Source organism: Notolabrus celidotus, chromosome 6, assembly GCF_009762535.1.
Source record: "Notolabrus celidotus isolate fNotCel1 chromosome 6, fNotCel1.pri, whole genome shotgun sequence".
NCBI classification, from domain to species: Eukaryota; Metazoa; Chordata; class Actinopteri; order Labriformes; family Labridae; genus Notolabrus; species Notolabrus celidotus.
In genome coordinates this window covers 17,568,670-17,584,090 of record NC_048277.1, presented here as the reverse complement: position 1 = coordinate 17,584,090, position 15,421 = coordinate 17,568,670, and the positions used below count along the sequence as shown (strand labels likewise).

Sequence of the window (15,421 nt, the reverse complement as noted above, 5' to 3'; positions counted from 1 at the left end):
TAAATCAATATTACAGTAAAAGCTAAGTAATAAAATTGTTAAACCCTACATAAAAGCCAGACTGAATAATTACGTTTTTTGTTTACATTTAAAAGTCTCAATATCTCTGGCAGGCTGTTCCACAGTTTACAATATTGTTAGACTTATTTTATTTTGATCTGTATTCCTCTAGCCAATGGGTTTATTCCCACTATCAATTTGCATGTACTTTTAACTGACATTAGAGCACACACAAAATGTAAACTCTGCTACAAGTTAACAAAAATAGTGTTCTATTATGTGTCAGCAGCATTTGTTAGCTACAGTATAAAAAACAAGAACCAAATGGGTGCTCGCCCTGAGCCAGCCACTGGATGGAGTCCCTGTCTCACCCACCTTTTATTTACCCCTAATCTGGTCAGTAGTTGTCACGCAATTCAAATCAACAAAGCGTATATCCCTGCGAGACGCCGAGCCTCCTAAAAACCGTAGGCCTCCAGACGGGCCATCTGGCGTCCTGTAGTAAAACGACAGGCCCCGCCCCTTTGCTTACACTCTCCAATGTGCCATAGCAACCGGGGCCGAGCCCCCTGTTCCCGCGCAATGTTCCCATCCTTATAAGGCCAGTAGAATGCAGACGCACGGATACGTCATACGTCGTTTATGTAAATGGTTTGATTGAAGAAAAAGAAAAAAGCCTTCTGCCCTACTCTGAAATGGAGGTGTGGATACAACGCATGCGCACTCTGTCCACAACTATCCAGTCCCGTCCACAAGCGCAGACATCAACAAGGGAACGGGTTACTGATGCGGGTTGATTTTCATAATAGTCACATCGTAACGACGCGCTCACAGGACTATTACTTTGTTTCAAGCTCGCGCAATTTGCAACAAGGTAATGTATGCAGTCGGTATTTATTTGTTTGGTTCAGTCTTTGTAGCTTTAAAGGTAGTAAAGTCTTAGTTTGGCGTTTCAGACGTGTAAATCAAAACAAGCTTCGAGTTATCTCAGAACAATTGCTCTTTTAAGGCCTGCAGCAGGAGAGACCGGGTGGTCAAGCTGATGTGTAGTTTAACTCATAAACTGTAAAAAGAACATGGTCGAAGTGTGCAGAAAGCGAAATAAGCACGTATTTGTTAAATACTATCAATGTGGGATTCATGCGCCAGCGTGATGAGCAAAAGATGGGTGTTGATATTGTTTGTTCAAGGCTGTCGGTGGAAGTCACACCGCTTTCGGTCTCAAAATGCAATAAAAGCCTGTCGTAATATAAGCTAGGGTCGAAAACACTGTCAAGTAAGCAGCTTTAATGGCCACAGATTGTGTTTGTGATGCGCCCCTGCAGTCTACTACACGTTTACTCCTGCTAAATAAGCCAAGTTGAATCTCTCACGCCCACCCGGAGCAGAGATGCGTCTCAGCACGCGGCCGCTGATGTCAACAAAACAGCTGCCACAAACACAAAGTATATCTTAACGTGTAAAGAAGCTCACGCTGTTATAAAAATACAGTTTAATCTACAGAAAGGTTATAAACACCGACTCTTAAAGCAGCGTATCTTTGAACTTCGTGCACATGTAGTTGGAGGAGGACTGTTGCAGTGACGCGGCTGTGGAATAACAAAGAGTAAAGATCAAATTACACGATTGTCTGAGTACGGTCTTCTCTTAACATTCATGACGCGAAATTGTGCTTTCCATACACGTTTTTATTAACTTATTTCAATGCGTAAAGTTAAGAAAAGAGGAGAAAGTCTGGTTTCGTCGAGCAGAGGACAGTCATCATAAAATGGGTGCGCATGAAGCAGGTCGTGTGGCATGCCATGCTTCCTCGCTGGAGTGGGCGGTGAAATTGGCGACTTGCACTTTTCTCTCGATAAAAACAAGTGCATTTCTCGATGTCGGCTTTAATTTTGAAAACGATCATGTTGTTTTGGCATGTTTGGACTGGTTTTTGGATATTTGATACAGTTTACTTCTAATATTACAATTTTTGCGGAAAATCGCATCACACCCCCTTCTCCACACTGCCTCCGCCTTTGAAGTGTGTTGCCATGTTGAGTTGCGTCACGTACTGTATTCTGCTGCAGAGATCGTCTGTGCTTTACAGATGAGACACTCGATGCTGAGAATGAACTCGACCTTGTAAACGCACTCCAGAATACTTGCACCTTGCTGATACAAGTTTTTATGTAGCATCAGTAAAGTGACATATTTAATTGTGGGTATTGATGATTTATCAGATCAGTTTGACCCCTCATTGGTCAAATCTGTATAGTTTTAATATACATTATTACCCTATTTCATATTTTCACACATTTTCAACACAATTTGAGGAATTTTAATACGTAATATACTGCTGGGATCAAGACCCACATTGATTAACAGCACTACTAAATCCCTATATGAATATGTTTTTGGCTAAAAAAAAAAGGGGTGTGGGGTTCAGTTACACTTTAAATGTCTGTTATTAATGTGTGACCTCTAAGTGGGCAGTGGAATAGTGGCTGCTGTCGTTGAGTTTTAATCACAACAAAGCAATTTGGTTAAACTGAGTTTTAACTTAAAGTGGCTTTGTTTGTGAGTTTCCTCATCTGTGCTCATTGTAACAATGTTGGTACATCAAATCTGACTATTGTTATGCTTATTGTATTCATTACTAATCTATATGGAATAGTAGACCTATACCAATCCAACATGTGCACATGTATGACAATTTTGATTAAGATAAGATAAGATATTACTTTATTGATCCCCGGGGGGGTTCAGTTGTTACAGCATTTGTATTTATAATGTGCAGTTATTATGTCAAGTTGTTTTAGTTCTAAAAATGAGGTAGGCTTGATTCAAAATTATTTTTACAATCTGCTGTCATCTATATACCTATACAAATTTTACAGCCTGGAGAAAGTCACCTGGCTCCAATAGTATAGTCCACACAACCACGGTGACTGACCTGGTACCTGGTACTACTAGCAGAGTGAGAGCTCTTTCATTTTCCCCTGCTCTGTCTGAGCTCTCTGTGGCACTGCACTGTCAGAAGACCCCCAGGACTGATGGCAGGAAAAAAAAAATCCAGTCTGGGGGGCGCGGCTCGCAGTTTTGCCGCAGTTCAGATCCACATGTGCTGTGCAGATTAAATTTTGCCTAGCAACATAAATCATAATTCCTTGGCTCAATCGGGGCTCGTATTTCATTTCGGGTTACAACTCCCCGATATGTTTATATTCCTGCATTTCTCCGGCGACGAATTCTCCAATTTTGGGAGTTTGTTTGATATAATCCATCCTATAGCCCACTGCCTGGAGGATCAGGCTGTGAGTGCTTATATTTTGAGTTTCCAAAATGAAGCGTGCATCCTGTGAGCGCAGCATGGTGACATGATCTGTCTGACACGCTGTCTGACTGTTGACCTACTTCCCTCATGTGGGTCAAAGCGGAGGGATGCTCCGACAAAATCGCTTTTCCTGCATGCTTTTAGTGCTCCCCATGCGTGACAAAACACCAGTTTTATTTTCTGATTACACATTTGGCCAGACAGAAATGGTATAATAAGATATCAAATGTGCACATGAGCTGGAATGTACGGCTGCAGGGAGGTACTGCAGTAAGCGCATCACGCACACTGATGAGAGGCTGAGATGATAATATTTGACCCATGTTAACATTTGACACATGTTTTGCACGCAGATGTTTGGCTTTCATAAGCCAAAAATGTACAGGAGTTTGGATGGCTGCTGCATCTGCCGCGCAAAGTCGTCAAGCTCTCGTTTCACGGACAGCAAGCGCTATGAGAAAGACTTCAGGAGCTGTTTCGGGTAAGATGCACAGATGAACACGTGGGTTTTGATGGAGACATTTTTCCCCGTGTCAATTCCTCACAAAGTGTGATTGTCTTACAGGATGAGTGAAACACGATCAGGAGAAATCTGTAACGCCTGTGTACTCCTGGTGAAACGATGGAAAAAGCTTCCTGTGGGAACCAAGAAGAACTGGAACCATGTGAGTTTGGACAGTATTGCTATTATTGATGACTTAACATTCACAAATTCTGTTAGTTTTGCTGACTCATTGTGGTCTTCTCTCTTCTCCTTCCCTTAGGTTGTTGATGCTCGGGGAGGTCCTAGCCTTAAGATAACCTCCAGGCCCAAGAAGATCAAGTCCATCTCTAAGAAAGCACGGCCGAGCCAGATCAGCAGGCTGCAGAAAGAGTTGAAAAGAAACAGTGAGTTCTGTTTTTGGCATTCACACACACAAATTACATCACTCATTGGCTGCTAAGGCCTAACCATCTCTTGTTCTGCTCATCAGACTCAGACGCCCACAGCACCACCTCCAGTGCCTCTCCGGCTCAGTCTCCTAGTTACAGCAACCTGTCAGACGATGGCTCAGACACCGAGCTCAGCCGGGGATCAAGCCGCTCCCCTGTCTTCTCATTTCTCGACCTAACTTACTGGAAGAGGTAAGCCTGACTCTGGAGCACTCCGTTGATTCAACAGCTCATTAGCTCAGATTTAATGCCACACGTGTCTTGGTTTTGGGGTCACACATATACAGTATACAGTAATACTGCACTATATGGACATCAGAAAGCATGTTCTGTCCAAGTGGCACGTGTTTGGCTCTGAAACGTAAAGGCAAGAGATCATTTTTTTATTACTCAGACCTTTATCATTTTCACTATAGCTTACAGTTTGGTGACATCCTCCACCATCCTACAATCAGGCTGGGTTATCAAAAACATTCCCGTGACTGTGCAGGGTTTTCAGTGTTGGGTAATACAATTTCGGAGCTGAGACTAATATCCCATCAGTAGGCCTGAATGAATAAGCCTTGAAATTACTTGAAAAAGACCCATGGCTTCTCAATTACAAAATAAACATAAAAGCTGCTAATTATAATCAGAGAAAAAAGCCAAATGTTTGACTTTTTAAAAAAGAAAAACACTAAAATAATCAGTTATCACATATTTGTGCAACAGTCTCCTTTAATGGATGAATCAGTTAAGTGTTGCAGCTCTGATATGCGTCACACCAGCTGAATGAATAGGTGGTAGTGTTAACCCTCCTGTTATGTTGCAGGTCAAATTTACCCTTTTAAAAGTCTATTTTAGACAATATATGCCTTCCAAATCAGCTAAATGCAGAATACAAATCTGGGCAGCATGCGACAGAAGAGGTGTCATGTTAATTTATCAACATCACTTCATAAAGATAAAGAATTCTAAATGTGAAGTAAAATAAATGTAATGCAAAACTATTATAGTTATATGTAGGGCTTTCCAATGTACATTAAAAAAAAGTTTTAACATTAATTTTAATGAAAAACGAGTGAGTTATCCTCATTGAACCATGATCTGTGAGAATTAAAGAACACCATTGCACAAAATATTCATGTAAATGGTTAGTAATGGAGTTAAAAATTAGATTTAAAAAATGTTTATTGAGATTTTTTGGGGGTTCAGACACTTTTGGATAATTGAATATGCCCCAGGTCAAATTGACCCAGGAACATTATTGCTGATCTAGGGAAACAGAAATAACAGGAGGCTTAAGATAGATGATTTTTTACAGTACTTGTTGAAATACATGACTCACATCGTGCCATTATTTGTTAATGCTAAAAAGCTACTAAAAGTAATATAAATCACTCACCTGATTTATAGTGCCACTTCAAGGTTTTTTTGCACATTTTAGCTCTCAATTAAAAATCCTGCTTATATGTCATCACTGCCTCAAAGAGAGCCAACACTTGTATTTGTGTAAAAAGGTTTTAGACTAAACTTGATAAGGGCAGAAAAACAATCAAAGCAAAAATCATCGAAAAGGTTTTCAGGATTTAAAAATACTGGAATTAAATTTCATTTACTGTACTGTCTGACAGGATTGGTGGTTCACCTTTTATTTTTAATTAACCTCGGCAGCATTCAGTCTCCTCTTTCAACACTTTATTCTCATACTCACCTGTAAGTGTAGTTGAGATGAGAAGACAGATTTAGATAAAGTTGCACTGTCATAGCTTGGTAATGTTTTGGACGAATGACTTAAACTTGTAGGAAAAAAGTCGTCTAACTTTCTTGACTTGTCCTGTCACTTTAACCAAAATAAATACTTTATTTTTCAGGCAAAAAGTGTGCTGTGGAATCATTTACAAAGGTCGCTTTGGAGAAGTGCTAATCGACCCTCATTTGTTCAAACCATGCTGCCGCAAAAAACAACGGCAGCAGCAGCAACGAGAAGAGGAGGAGGAAGAGGATGATGAGGAGGACGAGGAGGAGGAAGAGGTGGAGGTAGAGGAGGGCCCGGGGGGCGTGGATGTGAGCGGGCAGAAAGCCCAGACGGAAGAGGAAGTGAAGGAGACTCTGATGTGTGAGCAAGAGCCTGCTCAGCTATGCGTTTCCGTGACAACACCTCCAACCAGGAGTGGGGCGTTGGTGGAAGGATGGTGAAGGAGAAACCCTCCTCTGTTGCACACATCTCTGAAGAAATCTTGGGGTGCTGTTTTCTTGTTTTTTCTAAAGCACTTACAGAAAGAAGTGGCCTCAGATTGCCTTCAGTCACAAAGCAGCTGGAAATCCTTTGGTCTTCTCCATAAAATGTCAAAGGTTTGTTTTTTAATTTCATTAATAACTTATGGACTGTTTTGTTCCTTTTGTCTTTCTTTTATATTTAATATTCTCAACCATCCTGTCAAAAAGCCCATCATCAAACGTGGTGTTATAGATTTGCTTTAGATCAAATGCTGGAGCTCTAGTTTGCTGGTACATTTAAGAGATTTTATTCCAAAACGCAATAGATCCACTCAGCGACAGAAAAAAAAGGTGCTACTTGAAATTCATCACTCAACGTTTCAAACATACAGCTAAATCATCAATGATGCGGATATTTATAAGCGTACAGTATATGATGAAATGACTAATATACAGAGATGAGATTAGTTTTGCTTTCTTTGTAAAGAGTAGATATCTGCTTTTTGAAATGGTGGACATGTCGTTTTGGAATGAATGATGCTTTACATTGACTGAGCGCAGACCTGTACAGTAGCCCCTGTGTTTGAGTTTTTTCACACTGACATCAACTCCTATCAAAGACTTTGTGTTTGTAGACTGGATTAGTGTCTCTGTATCCAATACGTGTGTGGGTCCCGGTTAAATAAGGCCTATTCACAGCTTCAACAGCAAATACACCAGCCTTAATTATGTGTTACAGACAGTGCTAGTGTTATTTCTGGATTGGTATTAAGGAACAAAAGGGACAGTAGCGATATTTATTGTGGCCTCAGCAACACATAGTGCATTTTGCATGAATGGTAAGCCCACTCATCCAAAAGACCTGATGATCTGATGCATGAGTCTACTAAATTTGCATGGCCTTATATAAACTGTAAATTTTACTCTTATTTTTTTTGTTGATCCATTTCTCTAAAGTTTTAACTTATTTTTATATGTAAAAAAAAAAGAAAAAGCAAAAGTGAAAAAGTGTCTTTGCATAACAATACTACACAATACAACAGCAAAACACAAAATCGGTCTATTGTCATTCAGCAATACAAATATCAGTGATTTCATCATTCCTCGGTCAGTATATGGTTAAAAAAACTTTATACAAGCTAAAATTCTATGCCATTGCCTCTTGTATACCACAAATGTGTTGTGATATATAGCCTAATATTACTTTATTTATCAGATTAAAGCCAAAGCACATTGAAATTCACCCAATGTCAAATCAATGCAGGTTTTCTATGGACGTTTGTGCTCGTCCGAGGTCATTTGTATATATGTTTACTGTATTCTAAATGAACACTAATATGAACTTTCATACATGTGATGTTGTAGCTGGGAGCAGAGGGTGTGTTGTGTACATAAGGGGGAGGGTGGGCCATTTGGCTCTTATATGGGTTCCATTATTTATTTCATATTTATTTGTATCACTGCATCTCCACTTAGAAGTGTAATGCTCTGAATTATTTTCATCTCTAGCCTATATGTAGTATGTTTTTTTTGTACATCAGAAATCGAATGTAATTCTCACGCAGGCTTTGTTTAACATTGCGTTGAATTACTGGTTGTCAATATTTGTGAAATGTTATTAAGTATTTATTTGCTCATCAGTTGAGTTGCGTGCAACCTAACTTATTCTGTACCATCACTTTGGCTTTGTATCATGTAGACTGAAACGAATGATAGATTGCAACCAAACTGTACTTTTCCCTTTTAGCCTGTAGCTCAATGCGTTACCTAACTCTAGACTTGCATGTACTGTTGCTATGCATTTACTTAGCTTACAAGTTAGACAAAGCGGTTTTGTATTTTTTATACATCATGTACTTTTTTACTTGTCCCTTAATAAAGTAATTTTGTGAGTTTTCTTGAAATATGGAGGTACTGTTTTTTTATATATATATAACTACAGTGAATGAAATAAACTAGAGTGAATGATTCCTGGAGAAACTTTGAGGTTTGAGAGATGGTTCTGTGTTGCTGCTCCCATCACTGCAGCTACTGCTACCACTGCAACCCCTGTCACTTGTAATTTGCTGCTACAATTTTTTTTAAATCTCTAGAGCCCCACTTAAAGGTGAAACTGTAGACTTGGTAAGCATCTAAGTCTATATAACTTAACTGAAATTGGCCACCATGGAATCTTTTCAGGGGTTAAATAAAAGGTGAGGCTGTTGATGCCATGCTTGAATATGTCACACACATACTCATGGAGAACTTGTTCACCAAATTTTATATTACTATAATATTATGTTGCAAGAAAAACAAATATTAATAGATCGGAATAAAGTAATGGATAGTGGCAAAGGCTGTAATCACACTCAGGTCTGAGAGTGGGCTATGACAAACAAGGTGTATGCAGTACAGAGTGAGCAAAATGGGTGCTGCCCTAAGATGATGCTTTGTGGATTTAAAACTATAGTTTTATGTTATCATAAAACTGATGCTGGTTACCTTTGAAAAGTTTATCTAATTACAATATATCAAAATAAGATTTCTTTGTTAGCTAACTTAATACATTTGATATATATTTGCATAATTTCCCTGTCTTAGTATCTGGCTAAATAAGACACCAGGGCATGGGCATGTGATGAAGACTTCAGTTTACTTCATTTCATAAGTCTTTTTTTTAATCTTGTACAAGCGGTGAATGCAAGGACATGTTATTTGAAATCAACCTCAAAACAGGAGCGACCCCAGAAAGGATTTAAAACCATATCAGCTTGTGAAACAGCAGTGCTAATCCCACATTAACAAGCTGCCTCAGAGTGTTAATTTTTTTAGTACAATATGATAGTTTTGAAAGCCTGGTTCACACTCCTGAGGTAGAGCCCAGAGCAAGGCTAAGAGAGGCCCCAGGCGTGATTTTGACCACTGATGTTCAGCTGTGAGGAAGCAGTGCACACGATCACACCACTGTGCTGACTTGAAGTGTTCACTTGCTCAAATTGAACAATTTTCCACTATTAATGGTAATGATATCTTCGTTTCAAACCCAGAAAAACAACTCAGTGACAATTTCTAGTTACACCCAACAATTTATGAGTTAGTTTGAACACTAATATATAATTATTGGGATATCAATTTCTAAACCTTCTCCCTTTGACATCCCATCCGAAATTTTCACATTTAAAAAATACTCAAGTAAGAAAAGTGATCTCATACGTCTCATAAATGAGCTGTAACATTTGAAGTTAGAAACAAGTTTGTAGTAGAAATGGTACAGAAGAAGATCAGAAACAAAAACGACAAAATCATAATAACACTAGAATGAACCATTTCCGGAGAAATTGCAGCGTGAGGTCTGGTTCTGTGAGTTTCTGCCACTGTAGCCCCATGTGCAGCGTTATGTGCCCCCTGAAAGCTCATGCTGCTGTTTTCACAATCCTTGAGCGCCACCTACAGGATGAAAGTGTATCCGCTGCTAAAAACGTTCCCTAATTTCTTTGTTTGTTTCATACGCCGTTATAAATGACTCGATATCGTTGTAAGAAGGCTGCCCCTCATTGATCTCTCGAGAATAAATACAAACTTGCCACTCGACACAGAGAGCCAGTGTGTGGGGCTGTGTCATGCTGTGATCTGTCATGCACACGCTCAATTAGATAATGTTTACCAAGTTTCTTTTCAGAAAATTGTAACTGTAATATGGAAATAATCTGATGTTTTTTGGCAGCACAAAAGTAATCATTAATATTATTAAATCCTCTCTTAAGACACATCTTTTCTCCCTGGCTTTTAATCAAGGTTGAGTGGACATCTGGCATAATCTTAATTAAATTGGAATTTATTTGATTCTATCTTATTTTATTATATATTTGCACTGTGTTTACCTATTTTAGTATTGTATTTTAGTATTGTATTGTATGTTATGTTTGTCATTTGTGCTGCTTTTGATCTGTGCAGCACTTTGGTCAACCCCAGTTATTTTAAATGTGCTCTATAAATAAAGTTTGAGTTGAGTTGGGTTGAGTTAATTATATTATTATTATTGTTATTATTGTTATTATTGTTATTATTATTATTATTATTATTATTATTATTATTATTATTGTTATTATTATTATTGTTGTTGTTGTTGTTGTTGTTATTATTTTTATAAGTTGATCAAAGAAGCAGGTCTAGACTAGTAAAATAAGTCTACATTCATAGGATTTTTCAAATTCATAAATCAAATACTAAGGATTACAGTATTTCTCAATTGATAAAACACTAAAGCCTATTGTCTGAACCAAATTCTTTAGTGTCTGAACCCATGTATTGAATCAGTCACTCTTTTGGCTAAACCATAAGCACTTTTCACTTGTTAGACACAACTTGCAAACTCCCTCTCACTCACAAAAACACATGTTGCACTGTGATGCACTTGTGTTGCATAATAGTAAGCACAGGTAGCAAAAGTTCAACACATTTAAAACACAGGTGTCACAACTTAAACACAAGGACTCAAAATGTATCACACTTGTGGCTAATGATGTGAGGAAACCAATATAAGCCTGTTCAGAGAGCACTGGTTGTTGAGGATTGTTCAATGGACAGAAATAATCTGAGGCAGAGGAGGCGTGTGTGTAAGAGGTGGGCGAGGAGGAAAAGGAGGGGAGAGAAGACAAAGAACAGTAACTTCTGATGAAATCCGAGCTACTGTGATAGACCATATTCTTCTCATTTATATTTGTTTTTACTTTACTTTTACTGGATAGAGGTGCTCAATTCACAGAGGATTTAATTTATTTTTTTGCAAAATTAATTTTGCCTACTGTGAACAATAAACATTATTTCTACAGCTTCATGCCCAGAGCATTGTGTTTTAAAAATGTTATGTATATGTAATGACTGCTCAGTATTGTTTTTAATTTTGATTGACTTGGGGTATGATCTGACAACATTGTTTGGTTTTGCAGGAAGAGTCAGAGGTTTGGTGAATGTAGTTTGAAAATTGGGTTTTGTGCTTATAGTGTTGAGAAAAGCGTGGATGTCAAGAAGTGTGTTTTAGCAATTGAGAAATACTGTAATAGCCTATAGGAGTTTTCAGTGGTTCACAGCCTAAACCGATCTAAACGCACGTGTGCTTTACTTGTGTTTTTTAAATTCTCGTCATAACTATTTAAATATATCTTTGAAAATTGCTTCATGAAATTCATTTTTGATCCACTTTTGATCAAAAACAACCCCCAAAAATGCAGAGGCGGCTTAGAAATACCGGAAACTGTGGTCCCATGACCGGAAGTAAAAAAAATACACGGAAGTACTTTGTTTTTATTTCCCTGACAGCTGTGCTGTCAGTTGAATCTCTATTCTGCAAATGTCTTTCACTGACTTATGAAAGGCCGATGCATAAACCAGACTTGAGGGAGCTCATGTGAGTTTAGTTTCTTCGATTGTCGCCTTAGCCAGTGTGCTAACGGTACCATCTGTGGCTGCTCGAGCCCTCTGCAGTCGAGCCTGCTAATTGATAACTGAGGTGAGCTCATTATAAACATACTGTTATTTATACTATAAAGAAACATGATAGTTAGAATTGACTGACTTTTCAGGATGGTAAATCCATTTGTATGTTATAATATTTTAGCTTTTAATCCGTTAGATAATTGACTGTATCCATCAATGTCAAGCTCGAGCCTTCCTTTGGTTCCTTGTTTTGCTTGCGTATGTTGAGGATTCATTTTAAGTTCTTCGTTAGACTGATTTTAATGTTTTTATTTTACAGCTTCACTCTATTGATCTCAATCATGGGGGAGCCCACAGCATCTGGGGTGTTCTGTAACAGGATGCTGAGCATGGTCAACTCTGAGGATGTGAACGCCATCATTCAGGCTCAGAGACACATGTAAGTGTCATGTGCCTTTTTAAAGCTTGATGTCTATTTTGCTTATACTTTTTTTCTGTTAAATTGGCACCTAAATATATTAAACTGTAACTAATTGTGAAAACAGGCTCGACCGTTTTGAGAAAACCAATGAAATGCTGATCAACTTCAACGGGCTGTCTAATGTGAGGCTGCAGCAGATGAATGAGCGTTTCCTGCTCCACACACGCACCCTTGTGGAGATGAAGAAAGACCTGGACAGTGTTTTTAGAAGGATAAGGTGGGTCACTAATCTTAAAGTTCATACATGCATGCAGACACACAATCTCTGATATTTGATCTCCTCTGTGTCTTCAGGACGCTTAAGGGGAAGATTGCTAAGCAGTACCCGGAAGCTTTCAGCAGTGAGTTAGCATTTTCTTACTGCTCATCATCATTGTACATCAGCCTACTTCTCCATGATGAAAATAAATCAAATTATTTCTGTTTCCTAGCAGTTATCCATGAGTCACCCGTCCTGGAGGACGATGAGGATGAGTTCGACCCTGTTCCCCCGAGTATTGCCACAACAGTTACAACAGCCAATTCAGAGCAGAGCACAGAGTCCTGTGACACAAGTCCAGATGTGATTTCACCCACTGTGAGCAGATGCTCCGAAGATCTCTCTCAAGAGCCACCTGACACACCCACCTATGATGTCCTCGAGACAGCTGTCCTGCAGGATGAGGGTCCAGACTCTGTCCCTGCGGAATAGAGAGTGCAGGTCTTAGTTTTATATTTGAGTTTGCATTGATGTCTACCACTCTTCACTTACACATACAGTTATACAATTTTCAGTTGGGAAGACCATCAAAAGCTTGGAACTATCTATGAGGGACTTTTGTTGGTACGCTTATTTGTCATGCACAGCACTAAAATAATGCAGATAATACTTGAACTTGTATGATATCGCACTGTAGATGTATATGTATGATTCTGTTGGTGACAGCTATCAGCCTTTATGTGACTTCACTCATACTTATGTGCTTGTTTGCCATCCGATCTAATCTCATGATTTATTTCATGTAAGACACAAAAGGTCAAGCTTTACACCTGAATGATATCATGAAGGATTTTTAAAAGTCACTGCTATCAGCATTCTTTCCTATGGAGAATCCATAGTAATGAATTCATGTTATCATCAGTATTTAATTTAATGTTTCATTGGTCACTTTCAAGAAATGATTTCTTTGTTTGCCTCACAAGGAAACCAGGGATTATGTTAATTATGTCGGTGATTAGCATTACTGGAGTTGTCAGGGATTTATCAGACTAATTAAGGACATATTAGCAGGTCAGAGGCTCTTTGATACAAAACCTGGAAAGCTACAGCATGTGAGAAGGAGATGCCCTTTCAAAATGTAATTTTGGTGCAAAAGGGAAAATTCAGCCTAAATTGGTTTAATTTGGAATCTCAGTTTTGTATGGATTGGAACCATGTTCTTAAAAAGATTATAATCAGGTGATCAAATAAATGTGGAAGCTGATCCATAGTGGGAAACTTTTAATTGCTGCTGTCCACAATTACTGTAATAAAAAACATACACACGATTTTCCCAATGAAGATTTCAGAAGTGAGGTTGTGTCTTGTAATATGTTTTTGGCTCAATATATGAAGAATAGCATAAATGTACTATGTCCTTTGATTTCAAAAAGCACATGAGTCACTACTACATCCAAACAATTTTAACATTTGCTATTAAAGCAAACGTACTTAGTGCATGTGGCAGATAGCCCTACTGCTTTACCCAGTTGGTTATCTAGTCTTTTATTGAAGAAAACAAAAAGGTTGCACATTCGTTTACACAGAGCTACAACACTGCTTTAGGGCCTAATCATCACTCTGGAACATTAAAGCTCCTATGAGGAACTTTTTGTTTGTGGATTTGGGAAATTCTGCCTCATACATTTTTTGTTGTAATGTTTTCTGATAAAAGAAATCGCATCATGCTTTCAGCTAACAGGGAGATCCGTCACCCACTGTGAGTATTTACAATGTTTGTTCAATATGTTGTAAATCAGTCATCTGATAACTATCCTGCCAGAGTGCTTACAATAGCCTATTACAATATATAAATAGAATTTTAAAATGTGTCATTGATGGTATTTTCTGCTTTTGTAGGTGAGAAAGAGGCATTACTATAATTTTAATTATGTTTCATAACCAGTTAAATCTGCTGTTGGTACTCAGAGTAAACATCTGTTCAGAGAGAGGGACTTCGGATGTCAACACTATCCCTCCCAACCAGATTTCCTCTTAGCCCCCCAACACAGATGGCGTGCGCAATCATGATAGTGCCGGACTCATAACCAATTGGAGGACGTAGTAGGGGCTGCCCATTAACCAATCAGGACAGAGGAGTGGAGATGAGCTATGATTGGTCCATCATAAAGGGAACAAGGGGAATAATAACATTGCTTGATACAAAAGCATTGGAAAACGCAGAGATTTCGCAATAGTCTCTAATTTCTCCACTTACCGATGAGTACCGATGAGTATTATGACCTTTTCTCCAAACCCAGCAGAAAAAAAGTTAAAATTTTTACACCATTCCTACTAACAGCAGCTTTAAGTCAGACCGTCAGTCAGTCACATCACTGGGGCTTTACAATCAAGGATCAAGTATATCTGTGTTATCCCGGAGGGGCAAATAGTTTTGCAGCCAGTGGTAGGCCAGCCACACAACCATCCCACATAATGGGATCATAAGAAAATTAATGGGAAGTAAGAAAACATACTAAATTACAGGACAAAAGCAACAAAAAGAGCAAAACTGTTAACTGTCCGCCCTATCTAAAAGAGTTCCTGGTTCAATATTCAGCTTCATATTCCCTCAGACATACGCAACATCCCTTCTTCATTGTCCCTAGAATTCATAAAGAAATTGGTTGCAGGTCATTCAAATTCAAAGCCCCATCCAACTGGAATAATCTACCCCCTTCTCTTAAATCCATCACCTCCATCCACTGCTTTAAATTAAATTTGTTTTATCATTTAAAAACAAGCTGTTCCTGTTTCTGATGTGTGTTAATGTGCTTTTTGATGCCTTTGTCTTTTGTTGATGCTGTCTATTTTCAAGGTTTTGTTTAATGATAGG

General features: G+C 38.5%; 2 protein-coding genes and 1 long non-coding RNA gene across 4 annotated transcripts; 2 read left to right on the top strand and 1 right to left on the bottom strand.

Moving 5' to 3' along the window:
• The first annotated feature begins 623 nt into the window (after window positions 1-623).
• On the top strand, window positions 624-8,352 carry LOC117813799 (SIN3-HDAC complex-associated factor-like). Its single transcript, XM_034684834.1, has 6 exons — window positions 624-874; window positions 3,670-3,797; window positions 3,882-3,981; window positions 4,081-4,204; window positions 4,291-4,441; window positions 6,103-8,352. The coding sequence occupies exons 2-6, from the start codon at window positions 3,670-3,672 to the stop codon at window positions 6,425-6,427; spliced, it is 828 nt and encodes a 275-aa protein (XP_034540725.1). The 5' UTR covers window positions 624-874; the 3' UTR covers window positions 6,428-8,352.
• On the bottom strand, window positions 3,983-4,546 carry LOC117813801. Its single transcript, XR_004631453.1, has 2 exons — window positions 4,269-4,546; window positions 3,983-4,179 (listed from the first exon to the last, which is right to left on the bottom strand). It is a non-coding gene; the product is annotated as an uncharacterized LOC117813801 (long non-coding RNA).
• Window positions 8,353-11,694: 3,342 nt separating the features above from the next.
• Window positions 11,695-14,217, top strand: kxd1 (KxDL motif containing 1). Of its 2 annotated transcripts, none has more exons than XM_034686527.1 (5): window positions 11,695-11,939; window positions 12,186-12,305; window positions 12,412-12,564; window positions 12,642-12,688; window positions 12,782-14,217. In XM_034686527.1, the coding sequence occupies exons 2-5, from the start codon at window positions 12,208-12,210 to the stop codon at window positions 13,036-13,038; spliced, it is 555 nt and encodes a 184-aa protein (XP_034542418.1). In that variant the 5' UTR covers window positions 11,695-11,939; window positions 12,186-12,207; the 3' UTR covers window positions 13,039-14,217. The 2 variants fall into 2 exon arrangements, with proteins under 2 accessions (XP_034542418.1, XP_034542417.1); XM_034686526.1 differs by having other exon boundaries at window positions 11,696-11,939; window positions 12,779-14,217.
• Window positions 14,218-15,421: the final 1,204 nt, after the last annotated feature.

What these genes read in the sequence shown, in the direction of transcription:
- kxd1 (XM_034686526.1), top strand. Translation starts at nt 12,208, where the DNA reads ATGGGGGAGCCCACAGCATCTGGGGTGTTCTGTAACAGGATGCTGAGC. An exon ending in ATTCAGGCTCAGAGACACAT is followed by an intron (nt 12,306 to 12,411) that starts GTAAGTGTCATG and finishes TTGTGAAAACAG; the next exon opens with GCTCGACCGTTTTGAGAAAA. An exon ending in AGTGTTTTTAGAAGGATAAG is followed by an intron (nt 12,565 to 12,641) that starts GTGGGTCACTAA and finishes CTGTGTCTTCAG; the next exon opens with GACGCTTAAGGGGAAGATTG.
- LOC117813799 (XM_034684834.1), top strand. Translation starts at nt 3,670, where the DNA reads ATGTTTGGCTTTCATAAGCCAAAAATGTACAGGAGTTTGGATGGCTGC. An exon ending in CCAAGAAGAACTGGAACCAT is followed by an intron (nt 3,982 to 4,080) that starts GTGAGTTTGGAC and finishes TCCTTCCCTTAG; the next exon opens with GTTGTTGATGCTCGGGGAGG. An exon ending in GAAAGAGTTGAAAAGAAACA is followed by an intron (nt 4,205 to 4,290) that starts GTGAGTTCTGTT and finishes TCTGCTCATCAG; the next exon opens with ACTCAGACGCCCACAGCACC.